The sequence below is a fragment of the Meriones unguiculatus genome, chromosome 10 (assembly GCF_030254825.1).
Source record: "Meriones unguiculatus strain TT.TT164.6M chromosome 10, Bangor_MerUng_6.1, whole genome shotgun sequence".
Taxonomy (NCBI): Eukaryota; Metazoa; Chordata; class Mammalia; order Rodentia; family Muridae; genus Meriones; species Meriones unguiculatus.
In genome coordinates, this window is record NC_083358.1 from 114,427,261 (window position 1) to 114,449,898 (window position 22,638).

Genomic DNA, 22,638 nt, shown 5'->3' on the forward strand with positions numbered 1-22,638 from the left:
AAACCCAATATCGAGGCCACATCACATAGCTGTATAGCACTTAGTAAAAGATATTTTATATACAGCCTTGGGCCTGAGTCATCCATCTATTTATTAAAACTACCACAGTTTTAGAAAAAGTTCTGTGTACCATCTCAGCCTGTCTGGTCAGATTTGCAGAAAGATATCCATCACTCTAGAAAGCTGGCAGTAGTGCACTCACAAACCAGGGTAGAGGGGCCGAGATGATCTACCTTATCAGCTTGCGGTAGAAGGGACTTGACTAGAAAGTGGATGAGAGTAGAACAGCTTGGGTGCAGCCAAGAAGAATGACAGCATTCCAGAGTTGTGTAGAAGTCATCAACAAGGATTTCCCAGTACCAGTTGAGACCGGGAGAGTGGGAAGAATTGGGGCATTTTGCTAACGAAGGTAGGCTGTTGGAGAGAACACAGACACTCTCTGATATTTCCTGGTGGTGTTCATGCATGCTGTGTCATCTTTCTTAACAAATTGTACTGAGTGAACAGACACCCTGTGGCCTAGGGTGGCACAGAGGGACTCTTGGGTAGTATGGAGGAAGAGAACAAAGCTATTAAGAAAGAGGGGCCTGCCCTACAGATATTGCAGGTGTGGCTCTGTGTCACTTGTGTGTCAGAGTGGGCAGAGAGGAGAGGGGCTAGCTCTGCACTCAGTGTTCCAGCCTGCGAACATCTGAATGATTAGCATCCTAACACTCCCTGACAAAAGTGAGCCTGAGACAACCACCAACCCAGTGACACACAGGACCAGACCAGCTCCCAGGACAGGGAGCATACCTGCACTAGAAGAACTGCACTTGGGACCACAGGCCTACAGGCTTAAGTGACCCAAGGCAGATGACCCTTTCATGGGGCCAAGCAGGCAGGTCCAGACGAGGAGCAGCAAGCCTGAGGTGAGAAGACCACCAGTTTGATGCCATGGGGCCAGACAGGAAGCTAGCCTGAGATGACCACAGTCCAGCACCACACAGGCCAGTGTGGGGCCAGGCCATGCCCAAGATGATTTCTGCCTGGTGCCATAATGTACAATCTGGGCATAGCACTCCTGAGACCACTCCTGAGATGACCCCAGATGCTTAGAGACTCTGGGCCCCACTAAGAGGATCAAGCAAGTGGTGGAGAAATAGAAGCCAAAGAGAAACAGTCGGATGTGAGCCCAGTGAAAAGAGGCAGAACTGGAGACGTGAGGGTACTGAGAAACAGCCTGATGTGAGAACCTGGTGATGCCACCTGGGACCGTGGTGGAGTCTTGGCCTGTGCTGTTACCAGGGGCCACATCTGGGTCCATGGTCCTGAAGTGGCCGGGGTCTGTTACCACCACAAGCCAGCCAGTACGGGTTGCAGTCTGGGGACACGTTGATGTTTGAGCACTGTGTAGAACCAGCCCCATTCCTCACCTGAACATCATGGCAGAGTTGGCCCTGGGGGTGTGAGGGCGGGAGAGCCAACCCCATGCCTAGCCAACTGCAGTACTCAGGAGAGTGGGTGCACACATTACAGGAGAAGCAGGTGAGCCACCCAAGGGTACGAATGTAGAAGAGTTGGCCCTGCCAGTCGCCTCCTGTGTGGTGGCATGGATGAGGGAGAAATGCCCGTCACTTCCTTGCCACCTGCAACAGGTCAGAGACCTGGGTCTGGGAGTATGAGAGCAGGAGGGATGGCCCTGCACTGGGCCTGGGCAGCACAGCAGAGCTGGTTCTGGATGTGGGGGTTACAGGTGACCCTCTTCTCCCCCTGAAGTTGTGAGCACAGGAGAGCCATCCCTGCCCCTTGTCTGCTGTCCAGTGACTTGAATGACGGAGAGATGGCCTCCTTCTGTTCCTCACCCATGGCCACCTATTTCAGGCAGGAGAGCTGGCCCCAGGGGTCACAAGTGTGGGAGAACTGGCCCTGTCCCTCACCAGCTACAACACTCGGGGGGGGGGGGGGCGAGATCACGGCCCTGCACCTCACCTGCCCTTATCCTGGGCAGCAGGATAAGGCTGACCCTGGTTGAGGTTGTTACCTGTGAGCCAGCCCCAAGGGAATGAGAGCAGGAAAGCAGGCAGGATGACAAGCTCAGAAACCTCTCAGGCCCAAATCTAGAGCTTTGAGTTGGCCTACCCCAACATCTATCCCCTCTATGAACTGCTGGACTGCATGAAGTGGCCGGTCCTACAGATTCAAAACTGCAGGAATTCCATGACAGGGAAACAACAGAGCATCTGAGAGGAGTCCCCGTGGGGTTCAGTATCAACAGAGAAGCAGAAGCCAGAGGCCTTGTACTAGACCAATGAGTCAAGGCACTGAACATTTGCAAGCAAAGAAGTATGGACACAAGGAATACTGTAAGATATACTGTGACACACTGCAGCCTCCACATTATTTTTTTTCTTTGTTGGGGTGGAGTTTGCAAGGGTATAGGACAGGTACAAGGGGAGGAAGGGATAAGTGGAACTGGGGTGCATGATGTGAAATTCACAGAGAACCAATAAATTTAAAAGAAAGAGAAAGAGAGGAAGCTGGAGCTGCAGCCAGAGCAAGGTACCTGTAAGGATGGAGTTGTGTATCTAGATGTGTCTCTTAAGCTTCATAGTCAGAATTCAAACACTACACTTGAGTGTGGAAACTAAGCTGGAAGGAGCAAGACAGTGGGCCAGTTGTGGAGGGTCTGACATGCAGGAGAGAATGTTCTGTTCTCAGCACCTAGTTAACATCCTTGTGTGTGGAGTGGGATATAGGAGTCCTTGCTCCTATAGCACACTGCTCTGAGGTACCACCATCCACCTACAGTTCTTGCAGATACCTTACAACCATCTCCTTGTCCTCATTCTTCTCGTTGCACTAGCAAAGCAGATCTGTGTTCCAGCTCTTCCCCCACTGAACCAGACCACTGTCACCACCTGCCTAGACAACTGGACAGACCTTTGTACATCTTGCAGTAACCCATTGCTTCCTGTGTAGCACATTCTCCAAGCTCTGAGTGGAGGAGTGGGTTAATCACACTTTCTTGAATACAGACTTCTCCACTGACTTTCTGTGGGCCTTGGAATAGAATTCAAGCTTCCTCCTTTAACTCACAAAGACCCTAGCCATGTAGGTTACTACTGTCATAGTTTCTCTCATGTGCTACAATTTGACTACATTATCCCTCTTTATATCCTCAACATGTCTTTCTAAAGCAGTGGTTGTTGCCTCTATGTAGATCTCTCTTCTTTCTCTTTCCTGCTCTCTTCCCTGTAATTTCCGCCTTGCCATTCAGGCTTCATCTTAAGTAGAAAAGATTCACTAACCACCTGGGACAAAAGAGACAGGAAATGGAGAGAGAACACACACATATCCGATGCCCTCATATCTAATGTACAAGAGGGAAGCAGACCAGATAGATGTAGGAAAATTGATGAAAACGGAGATCATTATATTTTTTAAAATAACTGCAATTCTGAATAACAATGTGTGTATGTGTGTGTGTGTATGTGCGTGTGTGTGTTTGTGTGTTGGAAGGGAACTATGAGAGAGGACGAAGAGACCTTAAGGGAAGGAGACAGTAGAAAGGAGAGAATAATGGAATATACTCGGGATGGAAAGAAAAGAGAGGGCTACTTGGGAAAGGGGACCAAGAGAAGGGCAGGGAGTGATGGGGTAGCAGGGAAAGGGATAAGAACAGAGTAGCGTGTGTATATGACAACGCCTTAATGAAAGGCAGTGTTTTCGTGTGCTAACTTTAACAATTCATAACAAAACACCTTTTTAAAGAAGAGGGAAGAAGGAAGGAAGAAATGAAAAGGAGAAAAAGAAAGAAAAAAGGAGTTAAAAGGGAAGTCACCACAGAAAAGGCACTCTGGGAGATTGTTTTGGCATCCTGCCTCTCTGATGTTTGGAAAGAAGCATTCAGAGTCATTAGTTGCTGAGCAAACTGACAGATGAGCCCTAGGCCACAGCTCTAAGCACCTGTTTCTCATCACACAAACTATCCCTAAGAATCCCATTGGTCCCTCTGTGCCTGAGACTCCCAAGGTAGGTCCATGAGAACATTCAGAGCCAAGAGGTCTAGTCAGCAGAGGAAATGGCACCCCTGCCATATCCTGACAGGAGGGCAGTGGCAGGTATCCTGCAACCATGTAGGAGGCAAATGACCTCAGGAAGAATGGAGAAGTATTTCACATCTGATGCTTCCATTGAAGAGCTTTTCTTACATCAACTTCCAGCTACAACAAACTAAAAACAGAATATTGCTTGTTCTGTACATCCTCTAAGGCTATTAGCTACCACTGATCTCTGTTAAGCTGGCAAATAATTCCCTCTAATATCAGGGCTTCTTGGAATCTAAAACCCTTTTGAAGTAATCTTTATCATATCCTAATGCTAAAAAGAAAATGAGGAGGAGGAGGACCACATAGTGAGCTTGTGATATATACCAGAGACTGTTATAAGCATCTTCTGGGTATTAGGATAATGTACCTTTTTAATTTTCCTACAAGTATTCTCATCTACTTTATAGAACAAGAAACTAAAGGCACAGAAAGATGAGAAAATGTGGACAAATTTATATAATAAGTAAACATCCATTTTTCTCAATAAATATATCTAAAAGAACAAATGACCTAACCCAGTCATCAAAAACCTTACATATCTTCACCTTGCTTTTATGAATTTTAAAATTGTTATTTCACAATTATTGACCCTCTGCATGTCAACATAGCTTAGTGAAGTCATATAACAGCAACATAAGTTAGCCCATATGTTTGGTGTCCCTACAGGAAATAGTAGCTCTGAGAGCTGAAACCATTTTTTCCCTAGCTATGGGGGGGTGGGAGGGTTGAACCCACATCTGCCTAGCTCCTTCAGAAAAAAAAAAAAAAAAACAGTAGAGTTTTTTTCAATTCAGGGGTGAGGCTTCTAACTTCTTTCATGTCTCTCCTTGTCCAACAAAAATCCCCAAGAGCATAATTCAGAGACCCCAGAACCCAAAAACCCACATCCTGCTTTCCCTGTGGCCCACTTTCTCCACAACATGTTATGACTGCTTGTCCATGTTCCCTCAGAAGGACAACTCAGCTCCCACTTTTTCAGTTTCTTCCCAACAACCCAGATTCCATTGTCCTCTAATGCCCAACTTTAAAACCCTCACATAAAAGCACAGGATTTATTTACTCCCAAAGATGCCCTCCCAGTTGAGGACATATATGTCTGTCTCTCCAGCTGTGCCTTTTGTATCTTTCCCTTCAATCACCATACCAAACTATCAGACATTCAAGCAGGGGGGCCCCTAAGAATTTCTTGGGCAGGAGACCTTCTTTTTCTACTGAAATTCTAAACTGAAGGAAGGACGAAGGCTTAGCAAAAACCTCACACAGTAACCAGACTAGAGGAGCACCAAACCCTGAGTCCACCCTCTGTCCCCAAATCTCCCTGACAGCTTTGACTGCCCTCGTTTTCCAGCGTTTCCCATTAAAGACGAATTGGACAGTGTGGAAAGATCATCACTCATGCTACACAACCAAAGTAGCTGTGGAGTTAACAAACCCAGACAGTAAATCCTGTGGCTAAGAAAGGCTGGATATGGAGGTGCGAAGTAAGCAAGCTAAAAATAACACTTGATTTGTGTGGAGTCCTTGGTATTTAACAGGTATCAACTTCTTTTTTCTTTTTTCAGTAGAATACCTTTGGCTTTATTTAGGGTGTTTTTTTTAATTATTAATTACACTTTATTCACTTTGTATCCCCCTGTGATTTCCTCCCTCCTCCCATCCCAATCCCTCCCTTCCTCCACCCTCTGCATGCATGCCCCTCCCCAAATCCACTGATAGGGGAGGTCCTCTTTTCTTTCCTCCTGATCCTACTCAATTAGGTCTCATCAGGAGTGGCTGCATTGTCTTCTTCTGTGGCCTGGTAATGCTGCTTCCCCCTCAGGGGGAGGTAATTAAAGAGCAGGCCAATCAGTTCATGTCAGAGACAGTCCCTGTTCCTATTACAATGGTACCCACTTGGATACTGAACTGCCATGGGCTACATCTGTGTAGGAGTCTTAGGTTATCTCCATGCCTAGTCCTTGGTTGGAGTATTAGTCTCAGGAAACACCCCTGTGCTCAGATTTTTCCTTGTGGAGTTCCTGTCCTCTCCAGATCTTACTATTTCCTACTTCTTTCATAAGATTCCCTGCACTTTGCCCAAAGGTTGCCCATAAGTCTCAACATCTACATTGATAGTCTGCAGGGCAGAGCCTTTCAGAGGTCCTCTGTGTCAGGCTCCTGACTTGTTCCCTCTTTTCTCCTTCTTCTGATGCCCATCCTCTTTGCCTTTCTGGATAGGAATTGAGCATTTTAGCAAGAGTCCTCCCTCTTGATTAGTTTCTTTAGGTGTACAGATTTTAGTAGGTTTATCCTATATTATATGTCTATATGAGTGAGTATATACCGTGTGTGTCTTTCTGCTTCTGGGATAGCTCACTCAGGGTGATCTTTTCCAGATCCCACCATTTACCTGCAAATTTCATGATTTCCTTGTTTTTTATTGCTGAGTAATATTCCATTGTATAGATATACCACAATTTCTGTATCCATTCCCCCACACAAAGGTTGAGGGGCATCTGGGCTGTTTCCAGCTTCTGGATATTACAAATATCCAGGCTGCTACAAACACGGTTGAGCAAATGTCCTTATTGTGTACTTGAGCCTCTTTTGGGTATATGCCTAGGAGTGGTATAGCTGGATCTTGAGGAAGTGCCAGATTGCTTTCCAGAGTGGTTGTACAAGTTTACATTCCCACCAGCAGTGGAGAAGGGTTCCCCTTTCTCCACAACCTCTCCAGCATGTGTTGTCACTTGAGTTTTTTATCTTAGCCATTCTGAGGGGTGTAAAGTGAAATCTTAGAACTCAAGAAGTTAAACAGCAACAAACCAAGCAATCCAATTAAAAAATGGAGTACAGAGCTAAACAGAGAATTCTCAATAAAGGAATATCAAATGGCAGAGAAACACTTAAAGAAATGTTCAACGTCCTTAGTCATAAGGGAAACACATCAATTTCTTTAATACTCATAGTAAGCTCCTCTAATATAGCTCTAGTGCTTACAGGCTGAGTATCCTAATCAAAAAATCCACAGTCTGAAATGCTCCAAAGTTCAAAATTCTTGGAGGACAGACAAGATACTAAAAAAGGCTGCTAAGAAAGGGAGAATCCATCTCCTCCAGAGAGAGCTGCCTAATAGGTCATGTAAGTAGACACCCTAAGGTCATTTCCAAACACATACACACAGAATAACACTAAATGTACTCAGCATGTTATTCTTACATATAATTATATATTGATACGTAACAATAAATAAATAATAAAATAAAACAAAACAAAGTCCTGAATTTGAGAGGGGAAATATGGGAGGAGTTAGAGGGGGAGAAGGAGGTAGAAATGGTGCTAATATTGTATTCATGTATTAAACTCTCAAAACGTTTCAAAAAAAATGGGGTTTGGGGTGATTGTTTATTTTGTTTTCTGTTTGTTGTTTGTTTGTTTATTTGTTTCGAGACAACATATCTCTATGTAGCCCTGTTCTGTGTGCTGTCCTGAACTCACAAAGATCTGCCTACCTCTGTGGTAATAGGCACCTGCTTGACCACACATCACAGAGTGTGGATGGAGGAGGTCACCCAGGAACGTGCCAGCTGTGTGGCCAGCCCACAACTGCAGCCAGCACAGTGTGTGAGAATGTGGTAGTCAGATGGGAGAGAAAGAGAGGTGGAACAGCTTGAGCATTATGAAGAAAGATGGAACTGGAGATGCAAGGGTGGAGAGAAGTAGCCTGTTGGGAGTGTTCATCCCTGTACCTGGGGCCATGGTGAGCTCCCAGCCCTGGCTGCCACTGAGGACCATGTCTGAGTTTATGGTATGCAGTGGCAGGGGTCAGTGTCAATGTCCATCGATGTTACCACTCAAGAACATGGGGATGTCCCTAATCAGGGCAGCCGCTGGGGCCCACCTGGATATCCTGGGACTATACAGGATATCCTCACGGGATGTGGCACTCTGGAGAAATGGCTCCATATATCACGACTGCTTGGGAGAGCATGCACTGCACCTTGCCCAGGCCTCTTCGTGATGGCAGAAGGGTGGGTAAGCTGGCTCTGAGGGTGTGAGTGTGGTATAGTTGACCCAGTCACTCATCTGCCACACAGTGCCATACATGGGCACAGTGGTGATGCACCCCCCTTTACCACCTCTGACAGTCAGGAAGCTGACCACAGTGTCATGTGCTCTGGGGAGCTAGGCCTCCCCCTACCAGCTGCAGGACTTGAGAGAGTTGACCCAGAATCTCACCTGGACAACACAATGGAGGTGGCCCTGATGGTGAAGGCCTGGGTGAGTCAGCCCTGAGGGTGTGAGAGCAGGAAAGCTGTTCCAGCACCTCACAGGCTACAGTACTTGGGGGAGTTGGCCCCATGACTTGACTGAGCAGGACAGTAGACATGGTTCTGGAGGTATGGGGCAGGCAAGCTGGTCCCAAGGGCATGAGAGCAGGAAACCTGACCCTGCCTCCAGCTAATGGTGGCATAGGATGGCCTAGCCAGAGCAGTGCTGGAGAGCTTGCCCTAGTGGTACAGATAGGGAAAACCAGTGGGCTAAATAGCTCTGCTACCACCTGAGCCCAGATCCAGAGATCTGAAATGGCCCACCCCAAAATCTACACCATCTGTGAATTGTTGTGATTTGTGAAAGGGTAAATTCTACTGATTAAAAGCTGAAGGATCTCCATGACACAAGACAACAACAGGATAACTGGGAGGAGTCCCAATGATGATCTAATATTGATGATGTCACAGAAGCCAGAGATTTTGAACCAAATCAATGAGTAACTGCAATGAACATTCATTTGCAGGTAAAGAAGTATGTACAGGGGGATACACTGTGATATACTACAGCTTGCACAATGAGATATTTTCTAATCATTGGGTTTGCTGTTGTTTCTCTCTCTCTCTCTCTCTCTCTCTCTCTCTGTGTGTGTGTGTGTGTGTGTGTGTGTGTTTTATTGTTGGGTGACTTTGTGAAGGCAAAGAGCAAACATGAGAGGATAGAGAGATGAACAGGACTAGGGTGCATGATATGAAACTCACTAAGAATCAATTAAAACTGTGGTCCCTAGTAAGGGGAGCAGGGGCTGTCTCTGGCATGAACTCAGTAGCAGGCTCTCTGATCCCTTCCCCTGCAGGGTGCAGCCTTGCCAAGCCACAGAGGAAGACAATGCAGCCAGTCCTGATGAGACCTGATAGGCTAGGGTCAGATAGAAAAGGAGGAGGAACTCCCCTACCAGTGGAATAGGGGAGGGGCATAGAGAGAGAAGAAGGAGGGAGGGAGGGTGAGGTTGGGAGGAGATGGGGGAGGGGGCCACAGCTGGGACATAAAGTGAATTTACTGTAATAAATAATAATAATTAATATAAAAGAGTACAAAGAAGAAAAATAAAGAAAGAAATTTAAGTGTGTCTGTGTCTGTGTGGGTGTGTACTATTTATCTCAACATAAAAATGGAATCAAAAAAAGTTTTAAAAAAACCTGAAGCCCTCTGATCCTAAGCATTTAGAATAAAGGATACAAAACATATAACCATTTACACACAAAGATAAACTATTTTACCCAAAGTCACACAGCCTCTTAGCTTATTCTTCTCTTGGCCGTGAACTGCTTGAGGAAAGGTCACTGTCTTGTTCACTTTGCTGTACCCACTGCCCAACGAGGCAGCAAAAATGAAAAACATTGGCCTGAATTCAAAAGGAGGTAGATAACATCATCCACATCACTGTGTTGCCACAGTTGGTACTACTATCAAGTTTGCACTGGTGCACATAAATGACCAATAGCAGTGGTGGTGTTATTAGCAGCAACAGGGAAAACAATCCCCAGTGGAGCTAGCTAGACTGTGCATGCACAGAAAAGACCAAACACAAGATCTAGAAAGAAAGAGAATTCATCTGTTTGGAACAGAGCAGAAATGACATGATGTCATATAGGCCCCAAATTTTAAAAAAGGTGGAGGGTCCAAGATGGTGGTACCAAGAGGACACTGTCTGATGAGCAGAACAGTAGTGACTGCTAGGTGACCAAGAGACCAAACTGTGGGCCCTAAAACACCAGCGACTGTGTTCCCTAGGTGAGAGGAAACCCAATGGTGTGGGAAGCAATAGGGTCCATTCTCAGGTCACACAGCTAAACCCCAGGTCTCAGCAGGCACTCGGGCACCAGCCCAGAGCCACACGCCTGTGTGCTCTGATCACCATCACAGACTGAACTGTGGGCTCCACAACACCAGAGACTGGGTTTTCCAGTTGAGAGAAAACCCACGGCAAAGGAAGCAATCAGGTCCAACCAACTTCAGGTCACCCAGCCAACAGCATGTAATCCTCTCTTCTTCCTGGAAAAGGTTCCAAGCTCCAGCAGGCCATCAGTCACCAGTCCAGAGCCACATGCCGAAGCATCTATTTACCATGCCAGACTGAATTGTGAACCCCAAAACACCACAGACTGTGTCTCCCTGTCAGGAGGAAACCCCAAGGTAAAGTAAACAGCAGGCGCGACCTCAGGACACTCAGCTAATCCCCAGAAAGTTCCCCTGTTCCTGTAGGCTCCAGGCTGTAGCCTCCAGTCACACACCTGTAGGCTGCACTCACCTGCCACCGATTACCTCTTGGGTACTGGGGCACAGAACTTCAACCTCAGACCTACAGAAGCCTAGGACCCACAGAGTCAGCCCCCAGATGTTGCTCCAAAGCTCAACCTCTGTCCCTAGCTGACCTGCCCACACCTCGGGGATCCCTGGTTCTTCAAGAAGGCTGTGTCCAACAAACACAGTATATGAGCAGCAGCAGCTCACTAAATACAGAACAAGAAACCCAGTGGCAGTCAGCTGTCTCCAGGACTTCTCCTGGTGAGAGGAGAGCCCCTGGGCTCCCAACAAGCCCAGTTAGTCCATAGGACCATACACCCGAGGAGAGCTGTGGCAAGTCCATGAGAAGCACTGGCCATTCAGTGACACAAATAGCTGAGAAGGACTCCATCAGAAACCACCATCTTCCTGCCAAGGGGACTACCCCCACCACAGGATTCTACCATGGACCAGAAACTAACAGCCAACACCTGAGACAGCCAGATGAGTAGATGCCAGTGAAAAAGCACAATCAACAAAATCCAAAGCAATATGGCATCTCTAGAACCAAATTATCCAAGGGGAAGTGGCCCTGGATATCCTAACATAAGTGAAATTCCAGAAGATGACCTTAAATCTATGCTTACAAAGATGGTAATGGAGGAAACAAAAATCCATAAAGCAATACAGGAAGATAAAGTCAAAGAGATTATGGCCATCCTTAAGAAAATACAGGAAGATACAGCCAAACAGTTTGTGGCCTTTAGAGAGCAAATAATTGAATCATTGAAATAAATAAAAGAAAAAGAGGAAAGTTCAAAGAAACAGGTAAAGGAATTGAAGGAAAGCAGAAAAGTACAAACAGACAGGTAAAGGAAAGCAAAACAATTCAAGATCTGAATATAGAAATGGAAAAATTAAAGAAAACACAAACTGAGGATATCATGTAGAGGGAAAACTTAGGAAAATAAAACAGGAACTACAGAGTAAGCATATTCAGCAAACTACAAAAGATGGAAGAAAGAATCTCAGGGTGGAAGATACAATGGAAGAAATAAATGTATCTGTCAAAGAAAATGTTAAATCTAAAAAATTCCTGACACAAGCATCCAAGAAATCCAAGACAACATGAAAAGACAAAACCTAAGAATAATGGGAATAGAGTAAAAAGAAGATTCACATCTCTAAGGCGCAGAAAGTATTTTCAACAAAATCATAGATGAAAATTTCCCCAATTTAGCGGCCCATAAGCATACAAGAGGCCTACAGAACACCCAATAAATTAGACCAGAAAAGAAAATCAATCCTCTCGCCACATAATAATCAAAAGAATAAGTATACAGAACAAAGAAAAAACTACTAAAAGCTGCAAGGGGAAAAGGTCAAATAACATATAATGGCAAACCCATCAGAATCACACCTGACTTCTCAACAGAGACTATGAAAAGCAGAAGGGCCTGGACAGATATCATGCAGACCCTAAGAGAACACAGATGTCAGCACAGACCACTATACACAGCAAAACTCTCAATCATCATAAATGGAGAAAAAGAGATATTCAATGACAGAAATAAAGTTAAACAGTGCCTACCCACAAATCCAGCCTTACAGAAGTTACTAGAAGGAAAAATAAAACCAAAGAAAGCTAACTACATCCAGGAAAACCCAGGAAATAACCTCACTACAGCAAAAATAAAAGTAGCCAAGCACACAAACACACTTTCACAAACCAACATTAAAGTAAAAGGATCTAACAGTTACTGGTCATTAATCTCTCTCAACATCAATAGACTCAACTCTCCAATAAAAAGACACAAACTAACAGAATGGATGTGTAAACAAGATTCAACAATATTTTGTATACAAGAAACACACCTAAGTCTCAAAGATAAACATTTCCTGAGAGTAAAGCAGTGGAAGATGGTTTTCAAAGCAAATGGACCCAAGAAGCAGGCAGCAGTAGCCACTCTAAAGTCTAATAAAATGGACTGTCAACCAAAATTAATCAAAATAGATGGAGAAAGTCATTTCATACTCATCAAAGGAAAATTCCACCAAGAAGATATCTCAGTTCTGAACATCTATGTCCCAAATATAAGGACACCAACATTTGTAAAAGAAACATTAATGACTTAAACCACACATAAATCCCGACACATTAATAATCGGAGACTTCAACACCCCACTCTCAACAAAGGACAGGTCAACAAAACAGCAAGTACACAAAGAAACAATGACACTAAAAGATGTCATGAAACAAATGGACCTAACAAACATCTATACAACTTTTCACCCAAACGCAAAAGAATTACCTTCTTCTTAGCACTTTACCTATATCCCCTAAGGAAATAAAAGCAGTCATCAAAAATCTCCAATCCAAAAAAAAGCCCAGGGCCAGATGGTTTCGATGCAGAATTCTACCAGACCTACAAAAAAAGAGCTAACATCAATACTCTTCAAACTACTCCACAAAATAGAAACAGAAGGAACATTACCAAACTCATTCTATGAAGCCACAGTCACCTTGATACCTAAACCTCACAAAGACCCAAAAGAGAAACAGAATTTCAGGCCAATCTCCCTTATGAACATTGATGCAAAAAAATACTCACAAACCTAATACAAGGATACATCAAAGATATCATCCACTATGACCAAGTAGGCTTCATCCCAGGTATGCAGGGGTGGGTCAATGTATGGAAATCCATCAATTTAATCCACGATATAAACAAACTGGAAGAAAAAAAAGACAAGATAATCTCCTTAGATGCTGAGAAAGCATTTGGTAAAATCCAAAATTCATTTATGTTTAAAGTCTTGGAGAGATCAGGGATACAAGGCACATACCTAAACGTAGTAAAGGTGATATACAGAAAGCCTAAGCCAACATCAAACTAAATGGAGAGTAACTTCAATCAATCCCACTGAAATCAGGGACAAGGCAAGGTTGCCCACTCTCTCCATATCTCTACAACATAGTACTTGAAATCCTTGCTAGAGCAATTAGACAGTTAAAGGAGATGAAGGGGATTCAAATCAGAAAAGAAGTCAACATATCACTATTTGCAGATGATATGATAGTATACATGAGTGATCCCAAAAATTCTACCAGGAACTCCTGAAGCTGATGAACACCTTCAGCAAAGTAGCTGGATACAAAATTAACTCAAAATAATCAGTAGCCCTCCTGTATACAAAAGACAAAAGGGCTGAGAAAGAAATTGGAGAAACAACACCCTTCACAATAGCCACAAAGGATATAACATATAACGTACCTTGGTGTAATTCTAACCAAGCAAGCCAAAGACTTGTATGAAAAAAAATTCCAGTCTCTGAAGAAAGAAATAGAAGTTATCAAAAGATGGAAAGATCTCCGATGCTCATGGATTGGCAGGATTAACATAGTAAAATGGCCATCTTACCAAAAGCAATCTACGGATTCAATTCAATTCCCATCAAATCAAAATTCTTTACAATTCCTATCACAATTCTTTATAGACCTTGAAAGAAAAATTCTCTTTTTTTAATTCATTAAAACAATTATCTATTTTATCAACATATTAGCCAATGAATTACAAACTGCTAAATCAGTTTTATAAATGGCTAATGAATAGATTGTTCTTGGTTTTTTTGTTTTTTTTATTAATTACACTTTATTCATTTTGTATCCCCCCATAAGCCCCTCTCCTCCCCTCCCGATCCCACCTTTCCTCCCCTTTCTGAAAAATTCTCAACTTCATATGGAATAACAAGAAACCCAGAATCACGAAAACAATCCTCTACAATAAAAGATCTTCTGGAGATATCACCATCTCTGATCTCAAGTGGTACTATAGAGAGTCAGCAATAAAAACTTCATGGTACTGGCATAGAAACAGAATGGTGGATCAATGGAATTGAGTAGAAGACCCAGAAATAAACCCACACACTTATGGACACCTGATTTTTTACAAAGAAGCCAAAACCATACAATGGAAAAAAGACAGCATCTTCAACAAATGATGCTGGTCTAACTGGTGTCCTCATGTAGAAAAATGTAAGTAGACCCATATCCATCACCCTGCACAATATTAAAGTCCTCGTGGATCCAAGACCTCAACATAAAACCAGACACACTAAATCTGCTGAAAGAAAAAGTGGGGGAAGTACCTTGAACTCATTGGCACAAAAGACAATTTCCTGAAAAAAAAAAAAACAACCTAGGCTCTAAGATCTACAATTAATAAATGGGACCTCGTGAAACTGAAAAGGTTCTGTAAAGCAAAGGACACTGTCAACAGAACTAAATGACACCCTACAGAATGGTAAAGGATCTTCACCAACCCTACATCCAATAGAGGGCTAATATCCACAGTATATAAAGAACTCAAGAAATTAGACACCAACAAACTAAATAATACAATTAAAAATGGGCTACAGAGGTAAACAAAGAATTCTCAACAGAGGAATATTGCATGGCAGAGAAACACTTAAATGTTCAACATCCTTAGTCATCAGGGAAATGCAAATCAAAATGACTCTGAGATTCCATCTTACAGCAATCAGAATGGCTAAGATCAAAAACTCAAGTGACAACACATGCTGGAGATGATATGGAGAAAGGGGAACCCTCCTTCATTGCTGGTGAGAATGCAAAATTATACAACCACTGTGAAAATCAATTTGGTGCTTTCTCAGAAAATTAGGAATAGTGCTACCTCAAGATTCAGCTATACCACTTGTGGGTTTTTACCCAAAAGATGCCCACCATTCAATAAGGACATTTCCTCAACTATGTTCATAGCAGCTTTATTTGTAATATTCAGAATCTGGAAACAACCCAGATGTCCCTCAACAGAGAAATGGATGGAGAAATTGTGGCACATTTACACAATGTGCTGAATACTACTCAGCTATTAAAAACAAGGGAATCATGAAATTGCACACAAATGGATGGAACTAGTAAAGATCATCCTGAGCGAGGTAGCCCAGAAGCAGAAAGACAGGCATGGTACACACTCACTTACAAGCAGATATTAGCTGTATAATATAGGATAGCCATCTACAGACCTAAAGAAGCTAAACACTGAGGAGGACCCTAGGGATGATGCTTAAATCTTCATTCAGAGTGGCAAACAGTATAAACACCAGAGCAGTGGAAGAGAGGAAACAGGATGGGAGCCACTGAAAGGCTCCACCCAACAGGGGATCAAAGCAGATGCTGAGACTCACAGCCAAACTTTGGGCAGAGCACAGGGAATCTTATGAAAGATGGGTTAGGGAGGAGAAGGACATGGAGGGGACAGGAGGCCTACAGGGAGAACAAAAAAGCTAAAAGATCTGAGCCCACGGGATCCTGCAGAGACTGATGAACCAACCAAGGACCATGCATGGAGAGGACCTAGACCCCCTGCTCAGATGGAGCTGATTAGTAGCTTAACCTCCACGTGGGTTCCCAAGTAAGGGGAGCAGAGGCTGCTTCTGTCATAAACTTGATTGTCTGCTCTTTGATCACTTACCCCTGGCAATGTGGTCTTGCCAGGACCCGGAGGAAGAGGATTCAGGCAGTCCTGATGAGACTTGATAAACTATGGGCAGATGGCAGAGGAGGAGAACTTCCCTTCTCAGTGGACCAGGGGAAGGGGATGGGGGAAGAGAGAGGAAGGGTAGGGCTGTAAAGAGTTTGGGGAGGTGGCTTCAATTGAGATATATAATGAATAAATTCTGAAAAAAATAAACTAAAAATTTTTTTAAAGTACTAGGGTCTCCATCTCCATCCGGTTATCATAGGGAAGACTATCTATGAGGTCCAAGGCCTGTGTCTGCCAAAGACTTGCTCTGTGACCTTGAACAAGTCACTTAGCCTCTCTGGGCCCAAGTTTTCTCAGGCATATAATGAGATAGTTGAACTAAATTATCTCCAGACCTCCTTCCAGGTTTAAATAATAACCACTCTAAGCAACTGGAAGCCAAATGTCTTTCAGCCCATCTGGCTTCTTCGTAGGGGTTCTTACTGGAAGCTTTCTTAGGGGCATGACTAAGCTCTCCGAAGATGATAGCTTTGGGAAGCTTTGGTTAACTTTAACAATAACTCAGTGTGGTCGTTTTTACCATTTCATGCAGATCCTCATTGCTTCTGCTCAGAAGCCCCATGAGTTTGGTCACCTCCCTCACTGCAGAAATCTTGAGTGTATCATGAGTTACTCAGCTACAAGTACCAGCTGGCAAGACCCATAGGGTTAAGGAAAAAGATGCTTGCCAAAGTCTAGAAGCAGGCAGTTACAGTAATAAAAGCAGCAACAAAAACAGAATCGTGTGCTTTCTCCGGGTACCACATCCTGTTAGTCGTCAATACTCCCCCTCAAAGCTCCAGCTTCCTTTCCTCACTGCTCATTGTAACATGGTGTCACATGACCAGCCACTGCTACAAGGCAAGACAAACTGGGAACGCTCTGTTTCCTGCCAGTGTTGATTTGCTAGGACTGTTGTAAGTCAGAGCAACTAGCTGGAGAGCTTACACGGTGTCTGTTCAGGGTCAAAGTGTGGCTTCCTTTCCAGGCTGAGAATTAAAGCTTTATTCCAGGACTCTAGCCTTCCCTGTTGGTGGCCATCTACTCTGTTTCTTTGTCTTCTCTCATATGTGTCATTGTGTTTAAAGTTCCCCTTATTTTTTTTATTTGTGTGTATATGTGTGTGCATGTTCATAAGTGTGTGCAAGCATACATGTGGGTTCATGTGCATATTTGTGTGCATGCGTATGGAGGCCAGAGGCCAATGAAAGCTATCTTCCTCAGTCCCTCTCTACCTTACTTTCTGGCTAACTCAATCTGGAAGTTACTAATTTGGCTATATTGCTCCTGTCTCTTCCTCCCCAATACAGGGACTACACCCTTGTTGCCACACCCTGCTTTTTTCATATGGATTCTGAGGCCCTGAGCCAACACCCTTATGCTTGCACAGCAAGCACTTTACTGACTAAGCCATCTGTCCAGCCTAACTTTTTCCCTTTTTATAAAGGCACCAATCATACCGGATTTAGTCTCCCCTTTAGTGGCTTCCTGTTTACCCAATTACATTTGCAAATATTCCCTCTCCTAATAAAGTTACTTTCTGGGGAGCTTCAATATATAAATTTTGAAAAAACACAATTCAGGCCCAAATTGTGGGGGCTAGAAGGTTAAAGGAGATGAGTCAGTGAGCACTGACTGTGGTCAACTGTTAAAGGGTTTGTTCAAACCTAATAAGCAGCAAGACTAGGATTCAAATCCTAGCTGGAAGGTTACAGCTCTTTTTAAAAAACAAAATCCTCTCTCCCTACCTTCTTCCTTTTCTTCCCACCTTGCTCTCTCCTTCCCCCACATCTATGTGTGTGTGTGTGCCGCTGAGCCATCTCAGTACATAGCAGATCCATCTAAGTCATCTACCTCTCCTGTGGCCTCTGATAACTAGAGACTGTTGTGTGGGATGGTTGAAGAACCCAAGTCTGTTTATCTGATTTCATTTCCTAAATCTATGCATGTTGTGCAGCCTTGAACCAGTTGCCAAATATGTTTCTAGCTTCGGTGAAAGAGAGACTCATTCAAAATGTAGTAACTAAGAACCCGAGTCCCTTGTTTGTCAGGTGTTGTTATCATGATGACAGTGAACTAAATAGAATTAAACAAGCTTATCAAGTAGTGTAAATTTGAGAACCTGATGAAATGAGCCACATCAATAGAAGACTAGCATACAGAATGCACTAGGAAATGTTATTATCTAAGCAATGCTCAGGCTCTCTCAAGTTTGCTTTAATCTCTGTCACTGCAAAAATGGGAGTGATGGCTGTGAATCAGTCATGGACCCTGCTGCTGGCAACTTAAAACTGTACTGCTCACATTCTGATGTGAGATATGTTTTTCAGACAAAAGTCAAAAGACAGAAACCACAAGTCCCTGGATGCTCAACAGAGCAGAAATGATAGAGAGGCCATACCAGTGGCCGGGAGCAATGAGCAGACAGAAAACTGGGACTCCAAAGGCAGCATTCACAGTGAATGTGGCCAAAGCAAGAGAGAACTTGGAATCCTCAGAGAGACAGTAATAAAAAAAAAAAATCTATTTTGAAACTCTGAGTCCAGAATATAACGTTTTAAGAGGGGAAGGTAAGATCCGTGTCTGAAGAGGAAAGGAAAGACTAAGTGAGTGCAACCTTGGAAAAAAAGAAAGAGAAAACTAACATTTCATACTCCACTGCTATATGCTGGACACTTCATATCCCATGTCTACATTCTACATGACTAAAAAAAAAAAAAAAAAAATCTATAGTAGATTTTTCTTCTACAAGAAGAAACATTCAGATAAACCCCAGATATAAATTCCAGCTGCATCATTCAACACTAAATCATGTGCTATCCCTGAGAGACTACTTAGCCTCCCTGAGCTGGTTTCCTTATTTGTTAAGATAAAGCTAATGGCAGGCTGGAGAGATGGCTCACCAGTTAAGAACATGCATTGCTCTTGAAGAGGACCTGTGTTTGGCTCCCAGCACCTTTGTCATGTGGTTTACAACCATCTGCAAATCTAGCTCTCTTCTGGCATCCACAGGCACCAAAATGAATGTGCCCCCATCTTTACCACTACCCCACCATAGACACATAAGTAAAAATAAAATGTTTTAAAGGTTAAAGATAATAATGTTCAGCACATACATTAAATAAAAAATAATGAAAGTATGCGGTCAATAAAGCATGATTGCTACTGCTGTGAAGTTTGTCCTCACTCTTTCTGCTTCTGCTGCATCAGTGATTAAATATATTTTAATGGAAAAGAACAGGTTAGGTTACTCTAAGACATTTAGTGAAAAGCCTTCTTGGCCGTTTACATGAGTTGCCCTATCCTTCATCGCTGAGCATATAGGACAGATACCAGGATATCCAGAGCACTTCAGCTAGTTTATACAAATGAAGCAAATGGTTTAAAGGGAAAACATAAATAATAAAGAGAGCTCCAGATGAGCTAACAGGTGAGATAAGAAAGCCACTGTGTAATTGGCTATCAGTACTGCCAATCACATTAAGTCAAAAGAAGAAGGCAGGTTTCTAGAATCTACATTCCCTTCTTTATTCACTTTTCCATCTCTACCAACATCCTGTTATCCTCCAAAGACAAGAAGAAAGGTTCAGCTCACTTTACATGAAGAATATCCTAAACGATGGCTGCTAATACTACCATTTGATGTGTTAGTACCCTGAGCAAGACTAATACCCTATTTTAAATCAAATACCTCCTGATAAATGTCTATCTTTGGGTATTCTGAACCTCTTATTCAATGTCTTACAAAAAGAATAAATTCTGTTCTTGGCAAGGGTAAAAAAATGGAGCCAAAATTATTCTCCAGTAACTATGTATACAAAAGCATAGAGAATGTAGGCAATTTGCTATGAGCAGTAGGCCTATATTTTGAGGTCACAGGCACCCATGCCCAAAGACTATGTTTGATTGTAACTTACTCATCTCCTTTATGAACAGACAACCCATATAGTCAGATCCCAGGACTAAGCTGGGAGCCTAGGAAGATAAGCCTTCCAGACATGCATAAATAATAACAAAGGCTACCTTACAAATAACTACAACCAATGCTTGATCCAGTGCTAATTGTTGAGCACTGGATTTATTTAATCTACAGCATGAGCTGTGGACTGGTATGAGATCCAATGTTCAGAAGAACCTAAAATTAAAGCACTCAGGCAGCAAAAATATTATCTGTGACTGTTTACTAAGACAGAGACATAGACATAGAGGCAAAGAATGCAGATTCTCAACCAATACATGCTAGTTTGTGACATTCATGCCCAACTGAGTTACTGTGTAAGACTGATCAGAGAGAACTGCCAGGATCCCTAAGACCCATCATAATTAGTCTCTCCCAGAAAATTCTAGTAAAATTGGTATTGTTGTCCTTGGTGAGCACTCTTGCTACACTAGAAGGCAAACCCAAAAGCAGGGATGGTAAGAAAGGTAGTGTGTCTGGAGCAGGGGTGCGCCAGGGTGAAGGTGCAGTGGGATGGTTTCCATTGTCAATTGCACAGGATCTAGAATCATCTTAGAAATAGATTTGTGGGCATGTCCATAAGAGATTTTCTACATTAGGTTAATTGAAGAGGGAAGACCCACCCTAGCCACAATAATAAAAGAGGAAAAGCAAGCTGAAAAAAAAAGCATCAATTTTTGTATGCTTTCTGACTGCAGATGCAATATAACCAGCTCCCTCAAGCTCCTGCCACTGTGAGTCAAAATAAAAATTTCCTTGCTCTAGCTACTTTTGTTCAGTATTTTGTTGGAGCAAAGAGAAAAATAATATAGAAGTCTATTAATTGTTCCACCCTACAGGATTATCTTCTAACACATCAAATGCAGCTCAAAATAAGAGAAGAAGGAAGGACAATTTGTCTCTTGGCTCTTACATCCCATTGGTCAAGAGTAATGAAAGGATATAAAGAAAAATGCCAAGACCAAGGCAGCTGAATCTTCAGCAACAAGAGAAGGGCTGTGGATTAGTCAATTCATAACAGCATATAATAATATAGAGTGGGGCCTGAATGAAGTTGATCAGAATCCATACAGCACAACCCACCAGGGTCCTGTGAAAAAGGAAACACAGGTCCCCTTGTTCAAAACTTACTATATTAAAACAGCTATGGGAGAATATAAATGAAGCTCAGCACTCTTCTAAGAATAGAGTCCTGTCTAACTACCCATTAATCACTAAGCCATTAAAGCAGGCTGTCACCTAGAATTGATCATTACTGGGCTTGAAGAAAAGACCCTAAGCAGATGATCAGGTGAATCTCAGAGGACCTGTGGTATATTTGAGGATAGATTCAATGAAGGGAACAAACTAAAAGGGGAAGACCCAGAATTAACATGATTATGGAAAATGGGTTTCTGTCTTGTAGTTTATTAGCAGTTTCCAGAGCCTGTTATTATGGGTCATCAGTTGTGGGCTTGGATGGAGCTCACAGGCAGCCCAGGTAGTAATTGTAGAGATCACCAAGTTGGGAGAGGATGAGCAGATGGGATCAGGTCTTGAGGAAGTCATTAGGCACTATCTAGAGACACATGAAGATAGAGAACAAAAGCTTCAGTCATGTTATTTGTTTCACTCAACTACCAGGTATAAAGGTATCTATTGACTATAGTGGTTGTATTTGTCCACAAAACACAACTGTATCTGTGTCCAAAAGACAATGGAAGACTGCTTCTGAAATTAGAATGTCCTTAAAGGAAGACTGTTTTGCACAGTTACCCAGTTTCTCTGTTATCCAGTTGGCCAAGGTTCTCTTACACTTCCAACTGAGAGGACCTGACTAACTCCATTTTGAGACTGGGTCCAAAGTTTTTTCCACCCTTCCCTCTTTCTTGTTTGCTGAGTTCCTGAAAAAACAAAAACAAACAAACAAACAAAAACACAAGAGATAGGCAGCCATTCAGCAACTGCCCCGACATCTGGCCTGGAGCTATATGAGGTGTCTATTCCTTCCCTAAGATCAGAACCAATCAGGAACATACAAGTACTCCTTACCGTGAACCCATCTAATCCTGGTAAGGATTACCTAACTGTGACTGGAAATCTCCTAGCTGGCTTTAAAAGGAGCCTGCAGATTCTTCTCAGGATTACCATTTTCTGAAGTGGCTGAGCCCTGAATGCAATATTCTTGCATTTACAAAATAAAAACCCTTTTTCAGATTGCATATGTGAGTAGTGGTCTCAGTGCAGCAATTTCAGGCTTAACACCAATACCACTGTCAAGGCTACCCACTGTTCACCAGGCAGTAGCAATCTTTTTATGTTATTGCATGAGAACTGAGTCACATGATACCTGTTCTTCCATTTCTTGTAGCCATGTGGGTTTTTATTCTTGAAGAGGTGGTCTTCATTACCCACCCTCCTCCTGCAATCCATGCACTTTTCCCCTTTGAAATGATGTCACCACGAGTGAGATTTTAAAAGCCCCTATGGGGTTTGCTTTTCTGCTTCATTTTCCCATGTGTTT

At 43.0% G+C, this 22,638-nt stretch overlaps 1 protein-coding gene and 1 non-coding gene across 2 annotated transcripts in view; both read left to right on the forward strand.

The window, feature by feature from the left end:
* The first annotated feature begins 586 nt into the window (after positions 1-586).
* On the forward strand, positions 587-715 carry LOC132646180 (small nucleolar RNA SNORA17). The gene has a single exon (XR_009584304.1). It is a non-coding gene; the product is annotated as a small nucleolar RNA SNORA17 (small nucleolar RNA).
* Positions 716-7,904: 7,189 nt separating this feature from the next.
* Positions 7,905-22,638, forward strand: part of Isx (intestine specific homeobox) — a 176,713-nt gene continuing 161,979 nt past the window's right edge. Inside the window, exons 1-2 of the mRNA XM_060363328.1 lie at positions 7,905-8,101; positions 8,168-8,351. Coding sequence (XP_060219311.1) covers positions 7,905-8,101; positions 8,168-8,351 — 381 coding nt within the window. The remainder of the gene's footprint in view (positions 8,102-8,167; positions 8,352-22,638) is intronic.